The 27750-nt window shown below is 38.0% G+C and overlaps 1 protein-coding gene across 1 annotated transcript; it reads left to right on the plus strand.

The window, feature by feature from the left end:
* The first annotated feature begins 223 nt into the window (after positions 1-223).
* LOC127413113 (synaptopodin) lies at positions 224-21452 on the plus strand. The gene is made up of 3 exons (XM_051649982.1): positions 224-1424; positions 11617-13613; positions 16558-21452. Exons 1-3 carry the CDS (start codon positions 1193-1195, stop codon positions 17299-17301), a joined length of 2973 nt encoding a protein of 990 aa, XP_051505942.1. The 5' UTR covers positions 224-1192; the 3' UTR covers positions 17302-21452.
* Positions 21453-27750: the final 6298 nt, after the last annotated feature.

Raw genomic sequence — 27750 nt, forward strand, 5'->3', positions numbered from 1 at the left:
GACCTGCAAACCATTTTCATGTTGCAAGACTTGCAGCTTACCTGTTGAGAGCCACTGCATTAAAGCATGTGCTCTCCTGTTGATTGACAGTTTACATTTTGTATGTTTCAGGTAGTATCATTCCAGAGGAAGATCAATCCGAACAACATCAACTTCAGAAGCTCAGCCAGTGGCTTTTCATTTGAGCTTCACAGATACATAGAGGTTAAGACATTAAGCCCTGTCTGGATATACCATATATGTTCCTGAGGAGTCTCAATCTGACCTAATCTGAAGCGAGTATATAAACTAAATGTCTGATGTTGGGTTTGAGATCATATGGCCTGGCTAAGCCACCCAGAGACACCCAATCAGCAATGCAGGGCTACAGAATGAAAACTACAGAAACCATCTGTTTCTAATATAATCATGTGGATTGAACACAATAAAGCCTTGCTTGAATTTTTAGTCCCTGAATGATTACAATAGCTCCGGTCAGAACATTTGGATGACCATTCTGCTGAATGTTTTTTTTCATGTGCCAATGAAACGACAGGAAAGCACCAAGCACTCCCCTTCATCTCGACATTGTTGAAATATTTTAAGAGCAAGGGGTACGCGTGCCTTTAGAAAAACAGTCTGTCTCGGAGAGATTGCGATAAACCCAAGGGACATGTTTTGGTGACTAAAACTTGAAAAAAGAAAGAACATTGTCTGGATCAGTGATCTAAAACAGAGACAAATATAACAGTGGATAGTCTTCCTGTCTTTACCGGATTTGCAATAGAGCATATCACAATTGTGAAATTTTCTTGGCACTTTTCCATGGGAACTTCCATGGGAATGAGTGCAATGAGAAGCACCTCCAGGGAGGTCTTGTTAGAGTTTGAATAATATTGTGTAGATTGAAAGCAAAAGTGCATTTTTCAGCTCTCTTCTGGGTGGTAGTGTGTCTTCTACAAGGATTACCATGAAGACAAAAATCCAGCAAAATGTAGAGCTCTAGTTTTACTTTGATCCTTGCTTCTTCACAAGTCGGGAAGCTTAAAACAAGCCGGGGGATCCCAAAACCACCTCTGACAAGCCAAACTTTCACCCAAGCAGAGACAAACAGCTTCAGTCACACCCAGGCAAGCGTGCAGGCTAAGAGGGAGCTCTGCAAAAGGAAACTTTTTACCTAGACGGAGCAGCACAACCAGGCTTTGGAGCAGGGATGGAGTGTAAGCATGAGCCAGTGAGGAGAGGGGACAGCTGGGGTGGGCCTACTGCCACAACATCCTCCACCCTCGACAAGGCTGGAGCAGAGAGGTCCCTGGAGGGGACTGACTTCAAGGAAGGCACCCTGGAGAGCCATAGTACTAACATCTTGGAGAAAGATGACCACTGTGGGGTTAAAAGAAAGCCAGGCTTGACTTCTTGCATCAGCCAGATGGAACGGAAAACAAGTAAATATTTTCTTGTTTAAAACTTTGAATTTAAAAAGCAGAATACTATATATATAAAACTGCAGTAAAACATACAGTACTTATTGTACTGTGTGGCAATAGAAGCGAGTTAAATGTTCTTACAAACAGATGATGTTTTTAAGGCTAATGCTCTTTTGAGTTTTAAATCAACAAAACTGACCTCCCTACCCTAAACCTTAAACCTCACCCTAACCAATAGTATCAGGAAAAGCAAATGTGAGATAAAAAACAATTGCTGAAGCAACCACATAATTTAGTGCTTCTATGAAACTTTCGGCTCACATGTCGGCTTCCGTGCTCTTCAGGACTAGTACCCCGGTCCTTCGCATTGCTCTGTTTGTTCACACTTGAACAAGCTTGTAAATGTAGTTAGTTATGCAATGCAAGTGTTAAAGGAATAGTTCACCCAAAAATGACAATTCTCTCATCATTTACTCACCCTCATGCCATCCCAGATGTGTATGACTTTCTTTCTTCTGCTGAACACAAACAAAGATTTTTCGAAGAATATCTCAGCTCTGTAGGTCCATCTCCAGAATTGATATGATAGGTTTGGGTGAGAAACAGATCAATATTTAAGTCCTTTTTTTACTACAAATCTCCACTTTCACTTTCACATTCTTCTTCTTTAGTTTTTAGAGATTCACATTCTTTGTGTATATCGTCACCTACTAGGCAGGGAGGAGAATTTAAGGACTTAAATATTGATTTGTTTCTCAACCATACCTATCGTTTTGCTTCTGAAGATTTCGATTTAACCACTGGAGTCTTATGGATTACTTTTACACGGCCTTTATATGCTTTTTGGACCTCCAAAGTTCTGGTCACTATTCACTTGCATTGTATGGACCTACAGAGCTGAAATAAATATATTTGTTTGTGTTCAGCAGAAGAAAAGAAAGTCATACACAAATGGGATGGCATTAGGATAAATGATGAGAGAATTTTCATTTTTGGATGAACTATCCCTTTAAAACATATCGCAGTACAAGTCATGTAATATAGTAAGTGTTTAAATGCCATAAGATAGCATTGTGTGAGGAACATGGTGAAAAGTAAGTGTTAATTATGTCAACTGTTAATCTGCCATTTTACTCATGATTTGTGTGAAAGTAAATAAAAGGCATTGTTGTTGTAGCACCTCTAGTGCCACGATACGTACAACGAGGCATGGAAAAATAATTTTGCAAACATTTACAACACACTCTCAAGGCAAAATCATCAGGATTCATACGACTTTTCTAAATTTGGCTAATTCGTATGATATCGTGCAGCTGCATTCCTACGACTTTCACTACAGCCAATGACGTCGCTGGACATTGTTTTCATCTAATACATGACAAATACTTGCTTCTGTCACACACAACAGCTTCCTATCATGTTTACACACTCTATTGATTGGTTAAGTTTAGATAAGGTGTTTGGGTAAGGACATAATATTAATAAGTATGTACTTAACGCCTCGTGCGTGGAACTCGTGCTTCCGCGTTAGACATCCAGGAATTTGCACGTGATGAAGTCGTACGAGTTTATGCGAACAACATTGTGCGAGACCATACGAAATAGCCAACTCGTAAATTATGTACGAATTTTCATGAGATCGGGTTGAAAATGTAGGTATAGTAGCTTGATTCTGTGAGACCAGGTTGAAAGTTTTGCTGGTGAAGCTGGTTTACCATCATGGTCTTTTTGGCGATTCTGGTTTACCAAGGAACTCTAACTTGTTAAGCCGCCTGGTGGGGACACCAAGATCCACAACTCAACATATCCTGGTGAACAGCTATACTGGTCTTTTAAACAAGGTCTTTTAAGTTAATTATTGACACACAAAAAGCATGTCTTGTAAGATGAAACAGTTATAAATGGCTACCTGTCATTATAAAGAGTCAGATGCAATTTTAACTGCATCTGACAGAGATGTGAAGATAATGGAGACACAACTGTTCCCTTACTGTTTAAACATCAGGGCTTACTAAACCCTCATGACACATTTGTTTCCTGCTAAGACACAGATGAGCTGTACAGTTATAGTACTTAATTTCATACCCACAGACCATAATGCTCAAGCTTGTGGCAAAAGTTATTTGGAAAGAATGCAAAATACGGTTTCCAAATGACCAAGCACCCACTGCAAGTAGGCGGCATTTCACACCAGTGACTGTGCGGCAGAGTTGTTTAACAGCCTTTCTGATGAAAAGTCAGCTAAACTGTTAATGCAGGATTCAAGAAGTTGCTCTTATGTTGTTACAACCTTAGTAATAGTGTAAAATGGCGAGAGGGGAGGATGTGGAGAAACTTAGAGGGAACAGCTAATTATTCCACATTATATTGGTTTAATATGGTTCCAAGGAAGAGAAGCAGAACAAAATGTCAGTGTTATCGTTCTCTTTTGCTTTCATTCTCTCTCTCTCTCTCTCTCTCTCTCTCTCTCTCTCTCTCTCTCTCTCTCTCTCTCTCTCTCTCTCTCTCTCTCTCCTTGTATGGAATAATCTGTCCACACAGCATTAGTTTGATGAGATACAGAACACAATGCTTACTTTACCTAGCATCCATCTCTAACTGCTGATTGCATGATACTGCTAATCGTCTTTAAACCCCGCTCAGGAAAATGATTTAGTATACATTTTTTTCCATGCTTATAACTCATTTGCTTCATGATTTATAGCTGATAACTACAATAACATAGCAGTTCAAACAAAAGTAAAAAAAGAAAAAGAATAGTTCACCAAAAAATGAAAATTCTGTCATTGTGTACTCACCCTCAGCCCAAAACTGTATGACTTTCTTCCTTCTGTGGAACATAAAAAGCACACATTTTGAAGAATATTTTGGCTGCTCTTTTCTTTCTGCTGGATTTTCTTTTTTTGAAGCCATTCTGCAGTGGATTTACTTCGATGTTTAGGGTCATTGTTCTGCTGCATCACCCAACTTCTAATGAGCTTCAGCTGGCGCACAGCAACCCTGACATTATCATGTAGGATATCTTGATAAAGTTGGATATTCATTTTTCCCTCAATAATGGCAAGCGGTCCAGGCCCCGAAGCAGCAAAGCAGCCCTAAATCATGATGCTCCCTCCACCATAATTCACCACTGGGATGATGTTTTCATGGTATTGTGTATGCAATATGGTATGTGTGCCCATTTTACACTATACGTAGTGCTGCATGTTCTTCCCAAACAATTCAACCTTAGTTTCATCAGTCCACAAAAAATTTTCTTAGTAGCGCCTGAAGTGTCAAGGTGGTCTTTGGAAAACCTCAGGCATGCAGCAATGTTTTTGTTGGAAAGCTGTGGCTTTCTTTGTGGTGTCCTGCCATTGCCATGCCTGTTTAATGTTTTCTGTATAGTAGACTCATGAACAGAGATGTTAACCAGTTACAATGATTCCTTCAAGTCTTTAGCTGTCACTCTACGTTTTTTTTTTTTTTTTTTTTTTTTACCTCATTGAGCATTCTGCGGTGTGCCCTTTGAGTCATCTTAGCTGGACGGCCACTTCTAGGGAGAGTAGCCATAGTGCTAAACCATTTATAGACAGTTTGTCTAACTGTGGACAGATGAATATCTAAGCTCTTTGAGATAACTTTGTAACTCTTTCCAGCTTTATGTAAAGCAACAATTCTTGATTGTAAGTCTTCTGAGATCTCTTTTTTTGCGAGGCATGGTCCACGTCAGCTGATCCTTCTTGTGAATAACAAACTCAAAATGTTTGAGTCAAAGTACATCTAACCCACACCTACAATTTTGTTTCATTAATTGGATGCCAGGTTTTCCAACGCCTGACTCTAATTAGCTTTTGTTGACGTCATTAGACTATGGGGTACACATACTTTTTCCAACCTACGTTGTGAATGTTTGAATGATGTATTCAGTATGTACAAAAACAATACAATAATTTGTGTGTTATTAGTTAAAATAGATTGTGTTTGTTCATTATTGTAACTTAGATAAAGATCAAACCAGATTTTATATTTTTAATTTATACATAAATGCAGGTAATTCCAAAGGGTTCACATACTTTTTCTTGCCACTGTATATGGAATATAGCGCTTCATATGGACTATTTTCATGGCTGTTTTGCCATTTTGGAGCTTGACAGACCTAGTCCCTTTTCACTTGTATGGATGTACAGTATGAAGATGATGTATGGAAATGGAAAAGAGCGGCCAGTACATTCTTCTAAATGTATCCTTTTGAATTCCACTATATTAAGACAGTCATACACGTTTGAAAAAACATGAGAGTGTGTGAATGATGACAGAATTTTTTTATTGCAGCGAGTCTCCCAGAATAGGTTTTGTGGACATCACATTGTTCAACTGCTTATTCATGACTTTTAATAATTTTATACCCAGTTCTGACCCCATCACTCCACACACACATTGCCCACAGGAAAAGTGTCATTTTTCCCATCCTCCTAGTGAACCATAACATCCGACAGGGGAATCTGACCTTTGATATACAACCACAGGGCTGCCAGGGCCCAAATCCTCTAGCTTTGAGGGAGTTTCTCTCCTCTGTCAACACCGAGGGGGGCTCACATCACCAGCAGTACCCTGCCAAAGAAAAGGGAAAATTACTTTTTTTCCCTCTATTTCTTCTGCTGTATTTTGTTAAAAGAGGAAGTTCCTGTGTTTATTTTCAGGTTTATGATAAGTTAAGCATAATGACTCTTAGTCTGAGTCAGGTATGGGTCAGATAAGCAAGCAAGCAAGCCTCTGTGGTTTAAAATGTACTCCACCCTTATAGAGCCTCAGGTGTCTATGCACCCAGCCCAGCATGCCATAGGAACACACTCTCCCCTGACACCTAATCCTCCGAAAGAGCTGATGCATGAATTCTATGCATGACACTGAAGAAATGTGGTCACTTAAATTGATGATGAGGGAAACAGAACGTGAAACTTATAGGTTCTGTTACTGTATGTGATTACTTTAGTCAACTTTTAGCATTTCAACATTGTCCCCCATTGTTTTGGGAAATAATCTTTACTTTCAAAATACCCTGATCTTAATGTGCCCCCCTCCAAACACTTTCCAAATTGTTCATAAATCAATGATCTCTGGTAATGAAAACAGTGACAACTCAAATGGGAAAGGTGTGGCACAGAAAGTGAGAACTTACAGATTCTATGTTATTATTAATGTGATTAGCAATATGCATGCACTCTGGTAATTAAAATAGGCAACTGAAACGTTTAACCTTGAGTTAACCTGTGGTTACGAATTGAAGTTAATATGGATGCATATGACTTAAAATGAACTCTCTCGCTTGACTCTGAAACTCATTAATACACTCTTAAAAACTGTATTTGAAGTAGATCGGGGCTAGTTGTCACACTTAAGTGAATATTTCTCAGGGAAGGAAAGTCAGTTTCTGTATTAGCAAATACCTTGAAGTCTTGGCTACAAAAAAGGTAGTGAACATTTCCACTGTTATCGTCCAAGAAAAAAAGATACAGTTCATTGAACACACATTGACTTTTTGTGACAACATGCCCCAATGGTGATAGATATTTCAATAGATAGATAGGCCAAAAGATATTTTAATTAACCAATTGTATAAAACTGATTAAATAAAACACCTGCCCCATAAATGTCACATAAATGTTATACCCTGTCCTTGACATATGTCTACGAAAATATAATATAGTTGACATTTGGTTTAAAATAAGCCAATGTGATTTTACTGTTCACTTGTAACAGCTATAGTAACATATACATATAATGATATTTGAATTTAAAGCACTATTCTGGGTTCAATAAAAGTTAAGTTCAATCGACAGTATTTGTGGTATAATGTTGATTACCAGAAAAAAAATATTTAACTCATCCCTCCTTTTCTTTAAAAAAAAAGCAAACATCGAGGTTGCAGTGAGGCACTTACAATGGAATTGAATGGGGACAATTTTTGGAGGGTTTAAAGGCAGAAATGTGAAGCTTATAATTTTATAAAAGCACTTACATTAATTCTGCTGCTAAAACTTGTGTATTATTTGAGCTGTAAAAGTGTTTAAATTGCCATTTTTACAGTCATTTTAGGGTTTGTTGACATCACATCGCCATGGCAATGAAGTTGTAAAATTGGCTATAACTTTACACAGAAAAGGTTAGTAAGTGATTTTACACTAAATTGATGTTAACACACATATTGTTTATGTTTTGTGTCTATACTTTTGAAACTGTGAGTATTTTAATGTTTACAGATTGGCTCCATTTACTTCCATTGTAAGTGCTTCACTGTAACCCAGATTTGTGCATTTTTTAAAGAAAAGGAAGGACGAGTCGAAATTTATTTTTGTGGTAATCAACATTATGCCACAAATGCTGCTTAATTAAGCTCAACTTGTATTGAACCCAGAATATTCCTTTAAGTTTAGACTGAAGGATAGAATTCACCCAAAAAATATCTAATTTATGTTTTTAACTATGTGTATAAAAAAATGACACAATATGCCTGCCAGAGAAAATAAGCATTTGTCCAATTGGACATTTGACTCAAATCCTCATAGTTACTGATATGACCACTTTGTGACAACTTCCCCTTGCGACAACTAGCCCCGTTCTCCCATATTGTCCCATTTATAAATGATAAATGTGTAGTGTACACACCCAAAACAACAGAGGAGGCGAAGACTAGCCTTCTCTGCGCAGCATATCCTATTTTTTTCCTCATCCTCAAAAAAGCAAAAGGGAAGCAAACTGTTGTCCAGTGCCCCAGTCTGCCCGCCTCGTGCTGGATGCGCATTTGAGCAGCCGAGCGCGCGCGAGATCATCATTCGCAACAACACGAAATCCGATCCGAGCTCGCGCATCTGAAGGGGGAGTGAAACAGATGAAGTTAAATTAGAAAACGCTCGTGTACCAGCCACAAAAGAGACTGTATGCAGAACTAATAAAGGTAAGAGAAGGGAAAGTTATACGTGAAGTTTACTGACCCGGCATGTCTATTAAATTTTAAATGTGTCGCTTGGGTAATACAATTAAAAGCTTAGGTTTGTGAAAGGCATGCGCTGAAGTCATGTTGAATAAATTCTGAAACTTGATGACAGAGATCATATTATGTGATAATATGATCTCTTCTTCTGCGTGGTTTAAGTGAGCAATATTGTGAGCAATATTATGCAGTTAATGCAGACTTTTTCCAAAGACAATACTGTTTCATTTCTGTGTGGGTTGTTTTTTTTTTTTTTTAATTTAAAATTTTTCCCCCCGCCTGTAAATTACGAGAAAGAAACAAAAACTTTTAATTTCATTTTCCCTTTTATTTTTAATTGTTTTTATTTATTTATTTATTTATTTATTTCAGTTGCCCTAAGTTCAGAAGTTAAGACTTGCTCTTTGTGGAGATACCTTGGGGTACTGCATTTTAACACAACTGTTATTTCTGGTGGTATTTATTTTAGGAGAACGTACTGAATCAGTAAGATCACAACGTAATAAATTAACTCATATCCTGTTTGGCTCTGACGTGACAGGGAGATTTTTTCCAGGTTTATTTATTTATTTATTTATTTTTGAAAGAATAAGGAACAGGCAAGTAATGCATCAGGTTGTTTGAGTCCTCCGCAAATTAAATAATGTTTTGTTTAAAGAAAGATATAAAAAAGGAAATTCCTTTTGAAAGTACATGGGGAAAGTATTTTAAATTGCAACGAAAATGAAAGAAAAAAGTTGCATGTGTGTTTATGGCTGATTATGGGATTTTGCTCCAGGTTTATAAACAGCAGATCCTTTTAAACAGAGTAAAGATTAATATCTGTAAAGAAGACATTTTAACCACAGCGCTGGAAGTTGTGTTGCATGGCCTGACTAAATTAAGAGGTATTTTTGCTGGTGGAATGAAAGACAGATGCACATTATCCATGCTCTATTATAGTTTCATGCCATGTGATATAAAAGCTCCTCTGAGTCTTTCAAACCTACACATAAAACAAACTGTGTGAGATTTAGAAGTCTTGGTTTTTACTACCTGACATAATTCAAAAGGGGCTCTGGCAAGACAAAGATCTACCTGCTTGGATTGAGAAAAAAAAATGTTTGTAAGTTTTTTGCCAAGTCTGAGGTTGAGGATAAAAGCTGAGAACTACCTCAGGGAAACCTACAGTGATTAATTATTCCAAGGTCTATTAGGGAAACAGATTGTGTTTATGTGATACAGGTTAACCACGCTTACTGTATATTAGGTGAGTCAAGCCATTCAGCATTCTGACAACAATGACGCAAATGTTAACAGTCTGTTCTTCAGGATGTGATGGTCTGATACGAGATGTTTAGGGTTGATTCATATTTGTATGAATTGCAAATGTATTTTTATTTACTGAAACTCTGGTATTATGTATATCACATAAATAAATGTTGCATGTCAAACTTCAAGCATTTAAATGTAGACTTTGTCTTGTAAGTGATGATGGAAAGGCATGAACCTGTCGGGATGTCAGCAAGGATATAAACTAATGGCTCCAACGCCTCGGAGAGATTTCTCAAGGCATGCTGCACTCTCAAGCGGGGAATTTTCTCGGCAGTTGAGGAATGCTAAGGGAGGGACTAGAGCCCATGGTGAAGGAAATAAATTCTGTAGCTTGGAAGGGGGCTTTTTAGCCCAGTCAATAAACCGATGGCATTTTCATCAAACAGATGACTGTTTTAACATCCCTCTTTGCTAAATTATGGTCAGAACTGCAAATATCAACATTTCAGTATGTTTACCGGGGGCTCTCGGAAAAATAAATGTGTGATAACTTTACACAGCCCACAAGAGGTTGCCTGCAGGCAGTGTAAATCACAACAAACTGTGAAGAGAATTATTTTAAACAGAAATCCCTGAACTTCATATGTCAGCAAGTTTGTGTGTAAAAATGAGAACAAATGACCTTTGTTAGCATGACTCAAAGATGCTATAATTAATGATTACTTAAGACAAATATAATACTTTTGACTTTTAAGATAATCATACTCACTTTTCATTAAGTGGAACTTAATCATGGAATTAAACATACTCTAAAAGTAGGATAATATTTGCCAAAACATGTCAAATGCTTGTATGTAATAAAACAGGTCTGTAATACTATATTTGTCAGAGTCTGTTTGCAAGGATGGAAACAGTGAGCAAACTCACATGCACCAGAAACCATTAAGTGCATTTTAAAATAGGAGTGAATGCCTCATAAGACTTCTGAAGACTTGTGAAGCTAGTGAGACTTGCAGCTGGCAAGGCCACACTTAATTCACCCAAAAATGAAGATTCTGGTCACCATTAACTCACCTTCATGTTATTCCAAACCCATATGACTTTCTTTCTTACATTGAACACAAAAGGGGATGTTAGACACTGACAGACTTAGTAACTATTCACTTTTATAGCATCTTTTTTTTTTTTTTTTTTCATACAATGAAAGTACATGGTGATTGTGAGATTATTCTGCCAAACATCTCCTTTTGGGTTCCATGAAAAAAAGAAAAGAAAAAGAAAGTCATATGGGTTTGGAAAAACATGAGGTTGAATAAATTATTTATCTTTGCATTAACTATCCAACATGGTCTCATGACAAGTTGTAATAATTAATAAGAGATGCCGTAATCATAAGAAAGCAAATGAGTTGACTCGTACTAAAACTTTTACTTCCGTAGAGAAAAATGAAAATGTTTTCACAATTTTTCTTAAGTTTAACCCAGATCCCAAACCTAAACCTAACCATCAAATCTAACCCTTATCCAAACCTAAACCTTATGATTTTAATAAGAAATCACTGTTGTGTATCACAGATGAAAGAAAACATTGGGGGTTTGAACAAGATGAGGGAAAGGTATTACAAGTTATTGACATACATTGGCCACTTGTGTGACATAAATATGGAAAGAGTAAACAGATTTGTTCTCTGATGTTTCCTTTCTTAAAATAAAGTCTTGGATAGGAGGATAGCTAAGATTTGATGGCTGTATTATATCAATTTGAAATTCTGTTTATTGATTGGTTGGTCTCTATTGGAATTAATGTAGCACCTTTTCAAATGAGCCAAGTCGTATGATATCTTATGATTTTGCCATCTCATAAGAATTATTACAAGTTTTCATGAGACTATGTTGGAACTATCCCATTACTCTGTGAATGTGTTATTTAGGTACAAAAGTTTGTTTGCTCGATCTCATTTGAGTTTTTTTACTGTGATTACAGACCTCAGCAGAAGTGCCAGTTTATCTGAGAAGGAGCTGAAGGAGGCCAGAACCAAGAGTCAAATCATTGCTGCTCAGCTCCAAGCCAATTCAAACTCAAAAGGCGTCCAGCTCTTCAACCGTCGCAGACAGAGAGTGAATGCTTTCACACTTGTGAGCGTTGGAGGAGGGGGATTGGAGGAATCCAAGAATGTTATTGATTCATCTTCTGACAGTCCACTGACATGGGACAAACAGCATTCAACTGTGGAGGCGCACAAGGAGTTGAACCTCAGGAATAGCAAGACAAATCATAGGTGGTCAGCTGGCAGAATCTGCAGTACTGACATGGAGGATGCTAACAAGGTTACGCGTGAGGATGTAGCGGAGGACACTGGACAAGAAAGACACTTTCTCCCTGTCAATGAAAAGGATGAAGAGCTCTCAGAGGAGACTACAGAAGCAGTGAAGGATGAGATTACTCTTAGAACTGACAATATCACTGCTGTTTTGGACAGTGCTTGTCACGAGGAAGCTGGAGTAAATAGAGAACACAGTGACTCAGTAGACTCCAATAAAGAAAATTTGAATGGATACAGTACGCAGTGCAATGGTAAAGTAACCAAGCCAGTGACAAAACAGTCCTCCATCATAAACAGAACAGCTCGGCCATTTTTCTCTCCAACAACAGTTGGATCATCAGAGGCAGTAAGTCCAGTGATGGACATCCCTTTAGCCCCATCCTTTCAGAAGCCCCCTACGACAACATACTTTGAACCACAACCTTCAAATTACCCAGACCCACCTTTCCCAGTGCATGCAAGACCTGTGTTCTCTCCACTACCTCCTCCAACTTCATATCCAACCCCTCCACTCCCCCCCTACTTCAGCCCTCCTCCACCACATACATCCCACACTCCCTCACCACAACCTTCTTCCTACTATATCCGCCCATCTGCCCCGAGACCCACATTTGTTCCTGAGCTCTTAAGTGAGAAGAGGTCTACAACACCAATTAAGACAGGCATCCTTGATGAAGGACGGATTCGCAGAGGAACCCGTAAGTCGATGTTTACATTTCAGGAGAAGCCAAAAATGGCACCAAATCCTGAGCTTCTCTCCTTGGTGCAGGGAGCGGATGAAAAGAAGAAGCAGAAAGCCCAGCCAGATGCAGCGCAAGAGGAGGAGCTGCTGGCTCTTGGAGCCGAAGCCTCAAACTTTCTGGCCAAGGAGGAGGACATTCATGAGGAAGCTTTGGTGCCAGAGTGGGCCTCGAGTTTGAAGAGCTCTAGGACACGTGCCAGGATGGAGCAGAAGCCAGAGCAAGCCCTGACCAACGCTTCGGGGAAAGGAGCGGAACTGTTTGCCAAGCGCCAGACCAGGATGGAAAGGTACGTCCATGACAACAAGGAGCGGCGGAGATCACCTTCTCCTACCACGTCCTTACCTCCTTCATGGGTGTACCCATCCAACATGCCTGGTCGAGTCAAGGCCATTGTGAACACCTCCAATATAAGTGTACAGATTTCAAAGACGCTTCAATCTCAGCAGGCCACTCATAAAAAGAATGTCCCTGCCAAAACACCATCACCAGCACCCGCTCCGCCTCCAGAGATGCCCTTGGAGAATGGCTGCACTAAAATCGAGATGGAGCTGTCGAGACATCAGCCATACCAGCTCAACTCATCCCTCTTCATTCTTAACCCAATAAAAGATCCCTACAGCTCTCTCTCTCTCCCTAGAGCTGCCCCACCTCCCAAGCCTGTCATGACCTGCCAGTCCTTATCCAGGCAAACCTCCCTTCCTTCAAGTACATCGCTGTCACTTTACAGCCCTTCTGCAGCCAACAGGTCGGCCCATTGTTTCTCTCCTCCCATCACGCCACTCAGTCCCAGCACAGTGGGTAGCATCAGTTCCCCTGTGTCTCCTTTAGGTCCAGAACGTGTAGCCTCACCTCGCTCTGGTGCCCAAGCGCCACGCCCCACCTTCTCTGCCAAGAAAGTCGGTATTACCCCACAGGTGTGGAAACCATCCTCATTCTTTTAATCCTTACCATCTCTGCTCTTGCTTGCTTTATGTACTCTTCAGACCAAAGTATTACAGAAGGATGGTAAAAATAGACATATGAAGCTGACTGTCCACTTTAAGTAATGACAGAGCAGGTACAAAAAATTACACAGAGAAAGTACATTACTCTTTTTGGTAATCCTTGCACTATTAGTGCCATAGTCAAATCTCGAGTTTTGTGGAGGCGATAAATGTCAGGTCCTCATTTACTTATGTAACTGACTTACATTGTGATTCAAGAACTGGCCACCAGAGGGTCATAAATTTAATCTTATTAATGATGAATTATTTTAATCAAGACATTGTAATGTAGTGCAGCTGTGTGTTTCAAAAGTAGAGTTTATTCGGTTTTGTGCTGATGCCAGATATATTTTAGGTAAAAGACCAATGTGTCTTTTTCCAATGCTTGCCTCCAAGTTTTCAGGTTGGAGTCTGGTAAAGCCTCATAAAGCACTTTAGCAGATGGTGTCTTGACATTTTAGGATCTACGAAATACAATTGAATATGATTAGAAAGAGTTTCTATACTTTTACTTATGGTACCTGTTAGTCTCCTTCTTAATTAGTGAAGGATGCTGCTCTTTGATTTATGGGTTTAGTTTACAGTTTGCATGCTGTGTGACAGTATGTACGTGATGTAGCGTACATGCAATATGTTCCACTGTACACAAAGCCATAATTCCAAGTTAAATACTGTGTATCTCTACACATGTGGAATCTTAAAGGGACATATGCTGGTTGTTTTCAAACGGTGAGGTATTACTTTGGCCTGACATCACAGTGAAGCAGTCACTTTTGGCAAACAAGTTTTATGTTTTTCTTTTTGTCTTGTTCTTCTTTAGACAATTTTGTCTACTCCACCCTTAATTAAAACAATGAAACCCTCTTTTTCTGAGCTGTCTCTATTTCCATGCTGTATTATCTTCTGCTGTTCACTAATCTGGTCTTCTGTATTTGTTGTATGATTGTGTTGATTTCTTCTTCTATTTTCAGCATTTCCTAAAATCACTTGTTTCACTATGTTCACCCGGTATGCTCTCTGTTAAGAAGCGCAGCCTGTTTTCCCACACGGAGTCATTTTTATCTATACACTTGCAATAACAAAACAAAGACGTGCGTATGACTAAGAGCCGCCCGCTGTGTTGTGCCCTGACCCAAAATGAAATTAGAAACTTTTTTTAACAGCGACTGTGAATATGAATGTGCCCTGTGCATTCCTGGCTTGCCCCTGAAAATGCACATCTGAACCAAAACAGGCCCCTGTAGGCTTAAGCTTTAGACAAACGGCCTGACCTATGGCCTCCCTCATGCTTGGAAAAATGCATTTGCTGGAGGTGAAAACATACCCAGCAGCCTCAGCAGTGCAAATGCATATCTCAGTAAAGGTTAGTGGTCTTGGCAATATGTATGCTTGTAATCTGAAGATGGCATGATATCCCGGTGTACTGGGAAACTGCTAAGACATTGGATAAGAAAAACAGCTCACTGTAATCACAGAGCACATGAGAAACCCTGATATCAATAACATCATATCTGAAGTTGCATGCAAGGCCACTGGAGGTGTTTTAGATGTGTGTGTAGATGGCGTGTTTGCGTGCTTGCAAAGCATACACAAACATATACATCATACCTAGCAGTCGCATGAAATGCTTGGAAGTTTGGTTTTACCAAACACAGGAATTGTTATACAAGTGTTGGAGTAACTTAGAGTGTGATGGCATCTTTGTGTTTCTATGCACTAACATTACTCAAAGTCTACATTTAAAATAACCTGGCTATAAAAAACAAATCATGACATAGTAGGGTGATTTTCACGAAAAATATAAAATGTTATATTTCACCCCAAAATCAAAAGAGGGAAATTAGAAATTGTATTTTTAATAAAGAAAATTAAGCTTACTTTTTAAGACAATTAAGATTTTTTTTTTTTTTTGTAACATTATTTTCATAAAAAAAGAAAATAAATGTTGCATGTTCAATACAAGTTAACCATAATCAACAGCGTTGGTGGCATAATGTTGATTACAACAAAAAATTATTTCAACTTTTCCCTTTCTTTATAAAAAAAATCAAAATAAAATATCGTGGTTACAGTTAGGCACTTACAATGGAAGTGAATGGGGCCAGTCCATAAACATTAAAATATATAGGCACACAGCACGTAAACACTACATTTTAACATGATTTTAGTGCAATAAAATCACTTACTAACCTTATCTTCGTTTGTCGTTGTCATGAAGACATAACAGTGTTAAACCATGTAATCTGGAAATTTCTTAGATGCTGCAACACCTGTAAATCCCTGATTTTATAGCACTAATCTCATGTTAACACGTATGTGTACATCTTGTGGCTATACTTTTGAAACAATGTGTTTTAGCATTTATGGACTAGCAAGTGCCTTACAGTAAACACAATTCTTATAAAATGTTCAATAAACCAGGGACAAGTTAAAAAACTTTTTTCTACTTTAAGCATATTTAAATCCCTCTCTCAGTAGCCTATTGTAATACAAAAAAATCTAATTCTCAGGACTTTAATGCAGAAAAAAACCCTGATATATTATTTAAACTGTAAAGCATATTTGTAAAGTACAATTATAAATATACATAATTGTACTTTTTTTGTACTCAATATTTTTTTTTTTTTTTAAAGTCATTGTGTCCGGCCAGGATGATTTCCATTTAGTGATCCTAAAAATAGGCTTCTTTTTTTTTCTTTTTTTTTTTTACTTTTGGGGTGAAATTTCATCCAGACATTTCTTTGTGAGATTCACCCAATATGATTCAATAAGGACTGTCTGTTTGTGTTTGTGATTGTATTTTACAACTATAATACTAACACTAAATCAAAGTGATCTCTCTCCTCTAAGAGTAATCTTTTCTAATCTTCAACAGATTAAGGAAGAGACCCTGGCACCAGTCACTAGCACTGACTTCACCACCCCAACGTCCAGGATGTCCAACCTCACTCAATGTTTCACCAGTCCAGATGTGACCTCCAGTGCGGTCTGGTCACCCAGTAGCCCTCTTGTGACCTCAAAATCCTCCAGTCCCATCTACAAGCCCACACCAACCTCCCCTTCACCCAGACCCATCCACAAATCCATCACAATATGCTCTTCCTCAAGCCCCATCCATAAGCCCATTGCAACCTCTCCATCTCCTGGAACCATATACAAACCCACGGCCACCTCCCCCCTGTCTCCACCCTGGGAAACCAGGCACCAGTCCCCAGCCATCAACCAGGACACCAAAGCCAACCATCGCCTTTTGGCCAAAAACATCATCAATGCTGCCAAGCGAAAAAACAGTCCATCTCCTCGTGCACTGAGCGGGCACAGCTTGCCCATCTCCCCAGTGAGCAGCGGCATTGTCCCTTACGAACACAAACCCGTCAGTCCCTTTCAGCCACGGATGCTGGGCGCTCAGTCGCCCACTCTTACCAGTCCCTCTCCCACCCGCATGATCCACTCTCCGGTGCGCTTGTACAACACCCGTTCACTCACCGACTCCGACGCCTCGGTTGAGTCAGAGGATTCAGGTCTGCGCTCTCCTGGAGTGCGCAGCTACAACATTTGCCCCCGTGGCTGGACCGGCGGTCTGCAGGTGAAGAGGGGAAGCATGCCTGAAGATCTGTAGGAAGCACTTAAGGATGATAATACTTCAGCCTGAAATTCATTGTTGACCAGGATCCAAAGTATCCCTTAAATATTCAATGTAAAAAACGCATTTTGGATTTGCTGAACATGTGGACTGTGTGATGGAATTTTTTACATGTTAAAGGGTAGGCTCAACCAAAAATGAAAATTCTGTCATCATTTACACATCCTCATTTTGTTCCAAACCTATATCAGCATCTTTTTTCCATGGAACAAAAAAGGAGATGTTAATGTTCTTAATGTTCTCTTTGCTCTTTTCCATACAATGAAAGCAAAATTTGGATGTACGACTTGTGAGCTATATTCCAAGTCTTCTGAAGCCATACGATACCTTTGTTTGAGGAACAGACCAAAATTGAAGTCATTATTATTTGCTGAAAGTCTTCCCCTCTGCTGTATCTCTCAAATCAAATATCTTCAAATTGTATGGACAACGTTTATCAAACTGGTATCATTGAATTAAGTTACTTTACATATATTTTTGCAAAATGATTTTTACGTGGCTCGTTTCACGAATCACAGCAGTTTCCTGGTGAAATGAAAACTAGAGGTGCTACAACAACAACAACTTTTATTCACTTTCACACAAATCACAAGTAAAACGGCATATTGTCAGTTCATAAACACTTTCTTGAAGAGCGAGAGTCGACACGTGAGCCAAAAGTTTATTAGAAGCACTACAAAATGAAGTGGTTGCTTCAGCTTTTTATGACACTATCAGTTAGGTTTAGGTTTAGCTTGATAGTTGAGGTAGACTAATATATTGGTTTTAACAATTAATCGGTGCAGATAGTTGCTTTTTGGAACTATCGGTTATCTGCAAAAATATATGTCGATAGTTGCCGATAGTTCCTCTGTAGCCGCTGAAGGATTCTAGAGTTAGAATTCTATAAATTGATTTAAAAAACTAATCGGCCGATTAATCGGTTATTGCCTTTTCCACCACTGTTATCGATACTGGCAAAATCCACTATTGGTCGACCTGTACTTGATAAAGAATTAACCATAAAAAACCTTTAACTACCTTTCACCTCAAAACTGACGCAATATGTATAATGAGCCACATAACATAATTTAGCAAAACATTTTCCACAGTCACATACTTTTCATGAGCTCAGGCTGACCTTTATAATGCTTTTATGATGCTTTTGGCCATTTTTTTTAGCATCCGTGCACATTCACTTTTAATGTATAAAGAAGAGCAGTGTGAATGTGCCTAACATCTCCTTATGTGTTTCATGGAAGAAAGGAAGTCATACAGTTTTGGAGCAACATGAGGGTGAATAAATTAAAACCGAACTTACATTTTGTGGTGAAATATTCCTTTAAAATGAAGTCTTGGTCTCATCAACGCAGCTGACTGTAATCAGAAGGCAAAATGAAGAAGGCATTACATGGATTCAGAAAAGTGTACCAAAGAACTTTGATGCTTATTACCAAAAAAAGAAATGTGCAAGTATTTTCAAACCAGTATTAGTTATTATCCTCATTTTTTTAAATGTATGTAATATAAAAGGGATTTACCCTTTTGCTTTTTTTGTACAGTATTGCTTTGACAATGTTTGAGAGTATTGGAATGTGGTTGCACAATGACAATATTTGTACTGTAGGTCCGACTCAAGTCAAACTTGTAAGGAAGTGACTGCTTATTGCTGATTGTGACTCATTTTAATGTAAAGGTAGAAGGACACAGCAAGGTTTTTACAGTATGAGAGAGAATGGTAGGGATTCTTTATATTAAACATACAGTACTATAAATGGAAGATGCTGGTGATTTGAAACCTAATGCAGTTTCCATATTAGTTTAGCGCTGACATACTGGACAAAAATAAAACAGCTGGTCATTTTTAACGAATGCTTTACACGAGGGTGTGTAACAGGAAAGAGGAAATTGGAAACAGTGTGATTTCATGTAAAATGTTGGAATAACATGATTGAACTGATTCCAGTGTTCATTAATGCACCTTGCTTAGTTATTCTATAGTTTTGTTAAACTTCCCCAAGAGTGCAAAAAGAAGAGAAGAGATAGGTTGAATTCTTGCAGAGATTTAGTGGGTGTACTGTATATGTGAGTTAAAGGGATTGTTCACGCAAAAAAATGAAAGTTCTGTTATCATTTACTTGTTGTTCCAAACCTGTATGACTTTCTTTCATCTGTGGAACACAAAAAGAGATTAAATGTTAACCTCAAGGCCCCAATATACTTTCAAAGAAGTCCTTCTTCATTCCTTGTTCAGGGGTTTAAAAGAAGTTTGAATCAGTCAAGCACCGGTATACTGTTTGCAAACACTCCGGCCACATTTAAATATGAGGACGCTCAGTAAAACCTTACCTATAGTGACATTAAAATGTGTTATCAATGACTTTATGCCTCATTCTATGAACAGAATCAGTAAAATGTGAAAAGTAAAAGATGATTTTTTTTTAACCACTCGATAATGATTTAAACTAATACAAAAGCATTAGAAAATACGCAATTTGTTCCATTTACATTCTGAATTCATGACACTTACGCACTAACACTCTATACGCTGCCAAATATGCACCGATTACACTGTTATTGTCATTTATGATGACACTGATACTACTGCAAAGATTGGTTTATAAAAGAGTGGGAAGAATACAGACAAAAGAATGACGATAAGAGAGGTATATCTCATTTTAAGCAGATTTGTGAATGGCTTTCGGCTGCAGAAGGCACATAAGTGAAGCAGCATATAAAACAAAAGAGTGAATGGGCACTTAAGAGTATTTGAGTAGATCTGATTCCTTTTGTAGACTAGTTTAACAAACAAAAAGTCACATGACATGGTCTTGGAAAATGTCTCTACGAGGACGATTCTATAGATGTAGGTACATTTTTGCACCAGTTCGCTAATAACTCTACACGCCGATGTGTTCATGTTGACTGATATCAGCTGACTGAACGGCGTGAATGGGAATTAGTTGTCGGCCTCAAGGTACGTAGGTGGAGCTTCAGGTCACACCTATCGATGACGTTGACCATTGGCAGCAAGAAGGTGTTTAGCAGCCGGTCAGAATTTTTCCTTAAATTTCACCCGGGCAAGCTATTACGAACCACCGAAACGAATGCAAAAACACCTACTTTTTGGCCAGATTTAGTTCTAAATGACACCACACCCGTTCATTCTTTGATTTCATATGAAGTATATCAGGGCCTTTAGTCACCATTCACTTTCATTGTTCTGCCTAACATCTCCTTATGTATTCCATCAAACAAAGAAATTCGTATGGGTTTGGAACAACATGAGGGTTAATAAAATAGTACATAATGACAGAATTGTCCTTTTTGTGTAAACTTTACCTTTGAACTTCACATAGCGTTGCAGTATATCACATAAAAGGGACTAAGGTCATTCTGCCATTAGGGTGACTGGAGTACTAAGTTGGTACAGTAAGGTAAAGTAGTTGCTTTTTTACACATTGCATACAAATAAATATGGTAATGGGGCACTTGTAAGGTCTATCATATTTTTAAACTTCAACTTGAGTACTGTCTGTTTGTCTACAGCATGCATTACACTAGTCTGGTATATCTCACACAGAACATATTGTATACTATGTTTTAGTAAAAGGTATTACACACTACTTAACACCAAACATTGTCTGCCATAGTTCTGAAATCTTTTTAAGCTCTCATCACTAGCACTCATGTAAGAATTAAATCCCAAGTGTCATTTATGCCAAGTGCACTCATGACATGTTAGTATGCACTCAGTATTGGATCACAGCACATGAGAAAGTGATTCTCTATGTTGGTACATCAGCAGATGTTTGAGTATTTACATACGGACACAGTTTGATTGACAGGGACATCAGCTGCAAAGTGACTTGACACTTTTGGCTAGAATAATCGTCTCAGTATCAAAGATGCTTTACAACCCCCATGAACCAGTGTGATCCTTCATTTGGACTTCTGGGAAATGTTATGCATGATTCAACTTACATATACTGTACATTTTCTTTAAAGTTTGATATCATGTTTGAGTAACCAGCCATAATGTTCTCTCTCTCTCTCTCTCTCTCTCTCTCTCTCTCTCTCTCTCTACAACTCTTTGTAAAGTAAGAGAATAAACAAAAATAAAGAATGTCATCTTCTTGGATAAAGAATTAATTTCTTTATATCTTTTTATGCTGAAGTAAATGCACACCTTACATTTTGAGGTGCAATTTGTGGCACATGTATACGGAAAAACTGTAATGATAACTCATCTTCAAAATGCCGATTTGTTTATTTACCAATGTTTTGGCCTCACAGTCTTTAAAAGTGCGCTTAGTAATTCTGTGAAGTATGTTGCAGTGGCTTACACTGTCTTACACTGACACCTACTGGCCTGGATGCTGCATAATTCAAACACGTAGTTTTCATTTACTGATCCCATTGTAGAAATTCACTATGCACAGTAAACCAGGATTAATTTAATCCATGAATGAAAGTGTCCCATAACAGGACAGTTACTGAGATTAAGCAAGTAGTATACGGCTGGTCATGTGATTCAAACATGGCAGTCCCCATAAGTTGCCCCTACCCCATAGAATAAAACAGCTTTTATAAGGTTACTGATATGACTGACCTCTTCATCTCAGTGGTCAAGATTTTATACATAGGTTTCAAAATTACTATTCATTTCTTTAGAAGTAAAACTTTTTAAATGAGGAAATAAACTTACTGAGTGAACCTTTAAATAATTAAATCTGCATTTTGAAAATGAGTTGGGCGGGTATATACAGGTGCATCTCAATAAATTAGAATGTCGTGGAAAAGTTCATTTATTTCAGTAATTCAACTCAAATTGTGAAACTCGTGTATTAAATAAATTCAATGCACACAGACTGAAGTAGTTTAAGTCTTTGGTTCTTTTAATTGTGATGATTTTGGCTCACATTTAACAAAACCCCACCAATTCACCATCTCAAAAAATTAGAATACATCATAAGACCAATAAAAAAAACATTTTTAGTGAATTGTTGGCCTTCTGGAAAGTATGTTCATTTACTGTATATGTACTCAATACTTGGTAGCGGCTCCTTTTGCTTTAATTACTGCCTCAATTCGGCGTGGCATGGAGGTGATCAGTTTGTGGCACTGCTGAGGTGGTATGGAAGCCCAGGTTTCTTTGACAGTGGCCTTCAGCTCATCTGCATTTTTTGGTCTCTTGTTTCTCATTTTCCTCTTGACAATACCCCATAGATTCTCTATGGGGTTCAGGTCTGGTGAGTTTGCTGGCCAGTCAAGCACACCAACACCACGGTCATTTAACCAACTTTTGGTGCTTTTGGCAGTGTGGGCAGGCACCAAATCCTGCTGGAAAATGAAATCAGAATCTTTAAAAAGCTGGTCAGCAGAAGGAAGCATGAAGTGCTTCAAAATTTCTTGGTAAACGGGTGCAGTGACTTTGGTTTTCAAAAAACACAATGGACCAACACCAGCAGATGACATTGCACCCCAAATCATCACAGACTGTGGAAACTTAACACTGGACTTCAAGCAACTTGGACTATGAGCTTCTCCACCCTTCCTCCAGACTCTAGGACCTTGGTTTCCAAATTAAATACAAAACTTGCTCTCATCTGAAAAGAGGACTTTGGACCACTGGGCAACAGTCCAGTTCTTCTTCTCCTTAGCCCAGGTAAGACGCCTCTGACGTTGTCTGTGGTTCAGGAGTGGCTTAACAAGAGGAATACGACAACTGTAGCCAAATTCCTTGACATGTCTGTGTGTGGTTGCTCTTGATGCCTTGACCCCAGCCTCAGTCCATTCCTTGTGAAGTTCACCCAAATTCTTGAATCAATTTTGCTTGACAATCATAAGGCTGCGGTTCTCTTGGTTGGTTGTGCATCTTTTTCTTCCACACTTTTTCCTTCCACTCAACTTTCTGTTAACATGCTTGGATACAGCACTCTGTGAACAGCCAGCTTCTTTGGCAATGAATGTTTGTGGCTTACCCTCCTTGTGAAGGGTGTCAATGATTGTCTTCTGGACAACTGTCAGATCAGCAGTCTTCCCCATGATTGTGTAGCCTAGTGAACTAAACTGAGAGACCATTTTGAAGGCTCAGGAAACCTTTGCAGGTGTTTTGAGTTGATTAGCTGATTGACATGTCACCATATTCTAATTTTTTGAGATAGTGAATTGGTGGGTTTTTGTTAAATGTGAGCCAAAATTATCACAATTAAAAGAACCAAAGACTTAAACTACTTCAGTCTGTGTGCATTGAATTTATTTAATACACGAGTTTCACAATTTGAGTTGAATTACTGAAATAAATGAACTTTTCCACGACATTCTAATTTATTGAGATGCACCTGTATTTCCCTTAAAGGTTTTGCACACCCAAAAATTATGTGATCATTTACTCACCCTCATGTAGTTCCAAACCTGTATGGCTTTCTTCCCAGATCACGGGAGGAAGATGTTATGTCATTAGGTGTGTGTATATGTCATACTGTGGCACTTGTGGTCAAGTCATCACACTTTTTTACCCCACAATTTAAACCTATAGATTTACATTCAGAATCAGGCAGTAAAAACAAATGAAAAGGCAGTAAGAACAAGTAATAATAATAATAATAATAATAATATCTAGTCTGTGAATTGCATTGATGCATTAGGATTAAGGCATGTAATTAACTAACAATTAAACAGTTAGCGTTGCTTGAAGGGATCCAGTGCCGCAGTAAAGACCACACGGATGCGTAGTCAATACTGCCACCTAAAGGGCTGCAAGAGTAAATTCTGTTTTCATCCCCACTTCATCACTGCAGAGGGTAAATTCAGGATATGAGTTCTAAGGAATATATGAATTATGAATTAATGACGTAAACAAATCATTCACTATTAAGATAAATCATCTCAAATACAAAATTAGACACTGTGTATTTAGTACTAAAATCAATCAAATACTATTTTATTACTAAATTTAAATAGCTAATTATGAATAAAATAGTAATTAATTTTGTATGTATTAGATCAGAAGCCCTAACATGTTCATCAGTGTCGTCCAGGAACAGGTTGCTCTTTTGTAAACAATAATAAGAGGATATAAATGTCAACATGAAGACGGATTGTCCGTGACGTAATATCAGTTACTCAGAGGTATGGTAATATTCTCTTTAGATAAATCTCTCATGTAAATCAGAGTAATAGGCATTACAGTCTCCTGAGAGATCAATGTTGCATACAAGATAGAACAACACTACCAATGTCAGCAATAAGCAACAAAAATAACAACAACAACAACAACCGGAAGTGACAAAATAAAATGTAATTTATTTAAATTGTGTAACATAAATAAACCCACCATCTGCAAATGAATGATTTGCGAGGCAAAGACTGTGTTTAAAGTATGATTATGCAGATTAAGCTGCACATAGTTTATGCAGCCACCTCAACTGCATTAAAGAGAATGTCATGTTGCAAACTCAAGAATAAATCCAATACATAAAACCACGTCTTATCTAAATATTTATGACCAATCGAGAATATGTTTACATGTATGTTGCAATACAATTGTATCTAGAAATACCATCTTGTTTATATTCATTTTCGAGACTATGGATGAATGCAGTAACAATGCATGTAAGATAGATGATTGAACACATACTGATTTTATATATATATATATATATATATACACACACACACACACACACGCACACACACACACATACAGTGTTGGGTAAGTTACTCAAAATAAGTAATCCTCTACAAATGGCTAATTACTTCTCTAAAAATGTAATCAGATTACTTATTACTTCATCTAAAAATTAGTCACATTATTTATTATTTTACTTTTAAGTTACTTTCTAAATCACTTTACCTAGAAAAGTTTTTGGTTTTCCACTCAAATTCAAAATGTCTACGTTTCGTCCTCATTCATTGTTGCACACCCTTCAGCTGTCACAGAAACATTGACAGACGTACAAATGAATTTATACTATTCACATTTTATATTGATCCTCTTATCTGTCAGTAATAAATCGTTACATTTAATATAAGTATTTGTAAATATTTGCATTTATTTTCACGGCACCTTCAGGACTTTTATTATGAATGTGTGTGCAGTTGACGTTTGGCTCGTGTCTGATTGCGGTGTCGCGCTTCACTGCTATTGCTGGATTGTTAGATTGCCTGAGATTGTTTTTCCTTGGGACGTGCACAAAAAGGTTAACATATCAAACAAATCTCATGACACCATTACAAAACACTGCGGGTTTATCAGGGGTGGTCTGGAGCAGTCTTTTTCGGACCCATTTGATGTACCAGCCGTTGTTTCTATCTTAAGAAGAACAGTTGCAGATGTGTGGAAAAGCGTTTGTTGGTGGGCGATTGTTGTGGTTGACGATGTATTGCTGTTGTGTTTAGAGAGGCTCGCAGCCTCTTCGGCCAAAACATAGATGCATGTTTTTTTTACCGAACTGTATAGTTTTTCGCAGCTGATCGTTGAATCAACACGACAGCGTTAGCTGGCCTGACAAAATGAACAGAAAACAGCATCATTTTAAAGGAGCAGAGGTCAGCTGCTGTGTAAAATACTTTTTATTCGGATTCAACATCATATTTTGGGTAAGTTTTATGTGCTGCTGTGCAAAAACACTCGCATATGCATGTTAACAGTCTTTGTTGTTGTGCCTCTCAAACTCAATTTAATTTCCCCCATATTCGTGCCAGTGTGTTTTGTGCTTTAGCCTGTATGAATTGCAAAACAAGTTCAGCAGGATAGACAGTTGCATGTTCATTTCACAACGTGCTATGTGAATGCATTTGTATTAGATATGATGTGGAATTGTGTATATGTTTTTGTATGGAAAATCATCTCTCTGGAGTTAATGCAGTTCAAATGAGAATATATATTCAGTTTCCCAAAGTGTTGTTGGATCTGAATTTCTCAGCACCCTTCCAGGACCTGAGAATACATCCCATTCAGATGTGAGTTGGGTGAAAGGTAAATAGGATTATTACCTCTTATTACATGGGGGAGCTTGGCTCAGTTCATTAGGTTTAACCAGTATATATCACCTCACACCATTCAGGTTTTTGCCTTTCTTTGTTGAAATAGGTCTGTTTTTGAAAATGCCTTTCAAGCTGGACTGGCATTTCTCCTTGTTTTTTTTCCAGGATAGTGTAGTGATTTGGAAGAAAACAGATGCTATCAGTTCTTGAGCAGTTCAGTTATGGTAATGGCATATAAAAACATGCATTTCCCCGCATCTGTTTACATCAGTTCTCATTCTTTATCTGTTTATCTTTAGGTGCTTTGTTTTTGTGCATTATTGAGTTTTGACATGATCCAGCCAAACTTGATTTAATTTTTAACTGAAAATCAGCAGTACTGATTTTAGTTGTTTGTTTCTTGTCACTGTGGTTTGCATGTGTGAGATACAAGGAAACACTTGAGTCATTATTGGGGTGAGCACATAGCCTGGGGCATGATCCTAGTAAGCCTCTTGATGTCATAAATTCCAGCCTGGTTTTTCTCCATTGGTTTGTGTTGAATAGGGCAGTGAATACCCCTCTGGAGGGTGTGGTGGTAATTGGTGCCCCCTCATGCTTTAATGCCGTCCCGTCTGAAATGTTAACCTTGCATAATGATCCGCTGCCCTCTGTTACACTACCATTGTTCCCACATTATAGAGAGCCTGCTGTGTTTTTTGGGAACTTAGACGCCAGTGTTTCCAGCAAATCGTGTCCAGAATGTTAGGATAAAATCTTGGGAGCTGAAATCATCCCTCCTTTAAGTTTTGTGGCCAAATGAAGCACTATACTTGGACTTTTCAGGTGAAATTTACACAGTGCTGATCTGATTTTTAAGAATCAAACTTGGCTACACCTGTTCTGACTTCACAAGTTATTCCTGTCTTTGTTTGGAGGGAAATGTGCACACTTAAAGGAAGATAACCCACATATCTAAATCTGTCATAATTTACTCAGCCCCATGTTGTTTCAAGCTTGTATTGCTTTCTTCCATGGAACACAAAATAAGATCTTAAGCAGAATTTCCAAGCTTCTGTTTTTCATATAAATAAAATGGATGTGATTTATACTGCTAAGCTCCAAAACCAAAAAAAAAAAAAAAAAAAAAGCGAAATGAAGTACGATAAAAGTACACCATAAAACTCATGCACTTTATTACAAGTCTTCTGAAGCCATACGATACCTTTGGTTAAGGAACAGATTAGAGATACTTAGCGATATTTAGCGGCCGAATATTGACCAAATGAAGACCATTGCTATGTCGGTCTTAAGCATGAAAATGCTCTTATGAGAAACCAATGGATTATTTTATATTTATTTACATACATTTATTGCATTCTATAAAGTTGATAATCTTCTTTGTCTGTCTGTAAAATAAAAAATACCTACAAAATAAATGAAGCATATGCATTCTGTGAATTTGTGATGTTCATT

The sequence above is a fragment of the Myxocyprinus asiaticus genome, chromosome 22, assembly GCF_019703515.2.
Source record: "Myxocyprinus asiaticus isolate MX2 ecotype Aquarium Trade chromosome 22, UBuf_Myxa_2, whole genome shotgun sequence".
Taxonomy (NCBI): Eukaryota; Metazoa; Chordata; class Actinopteri; order Cypriniformes; family Catostomidae; genus Myxocyprinus; species Myxocyprinus asiaticus.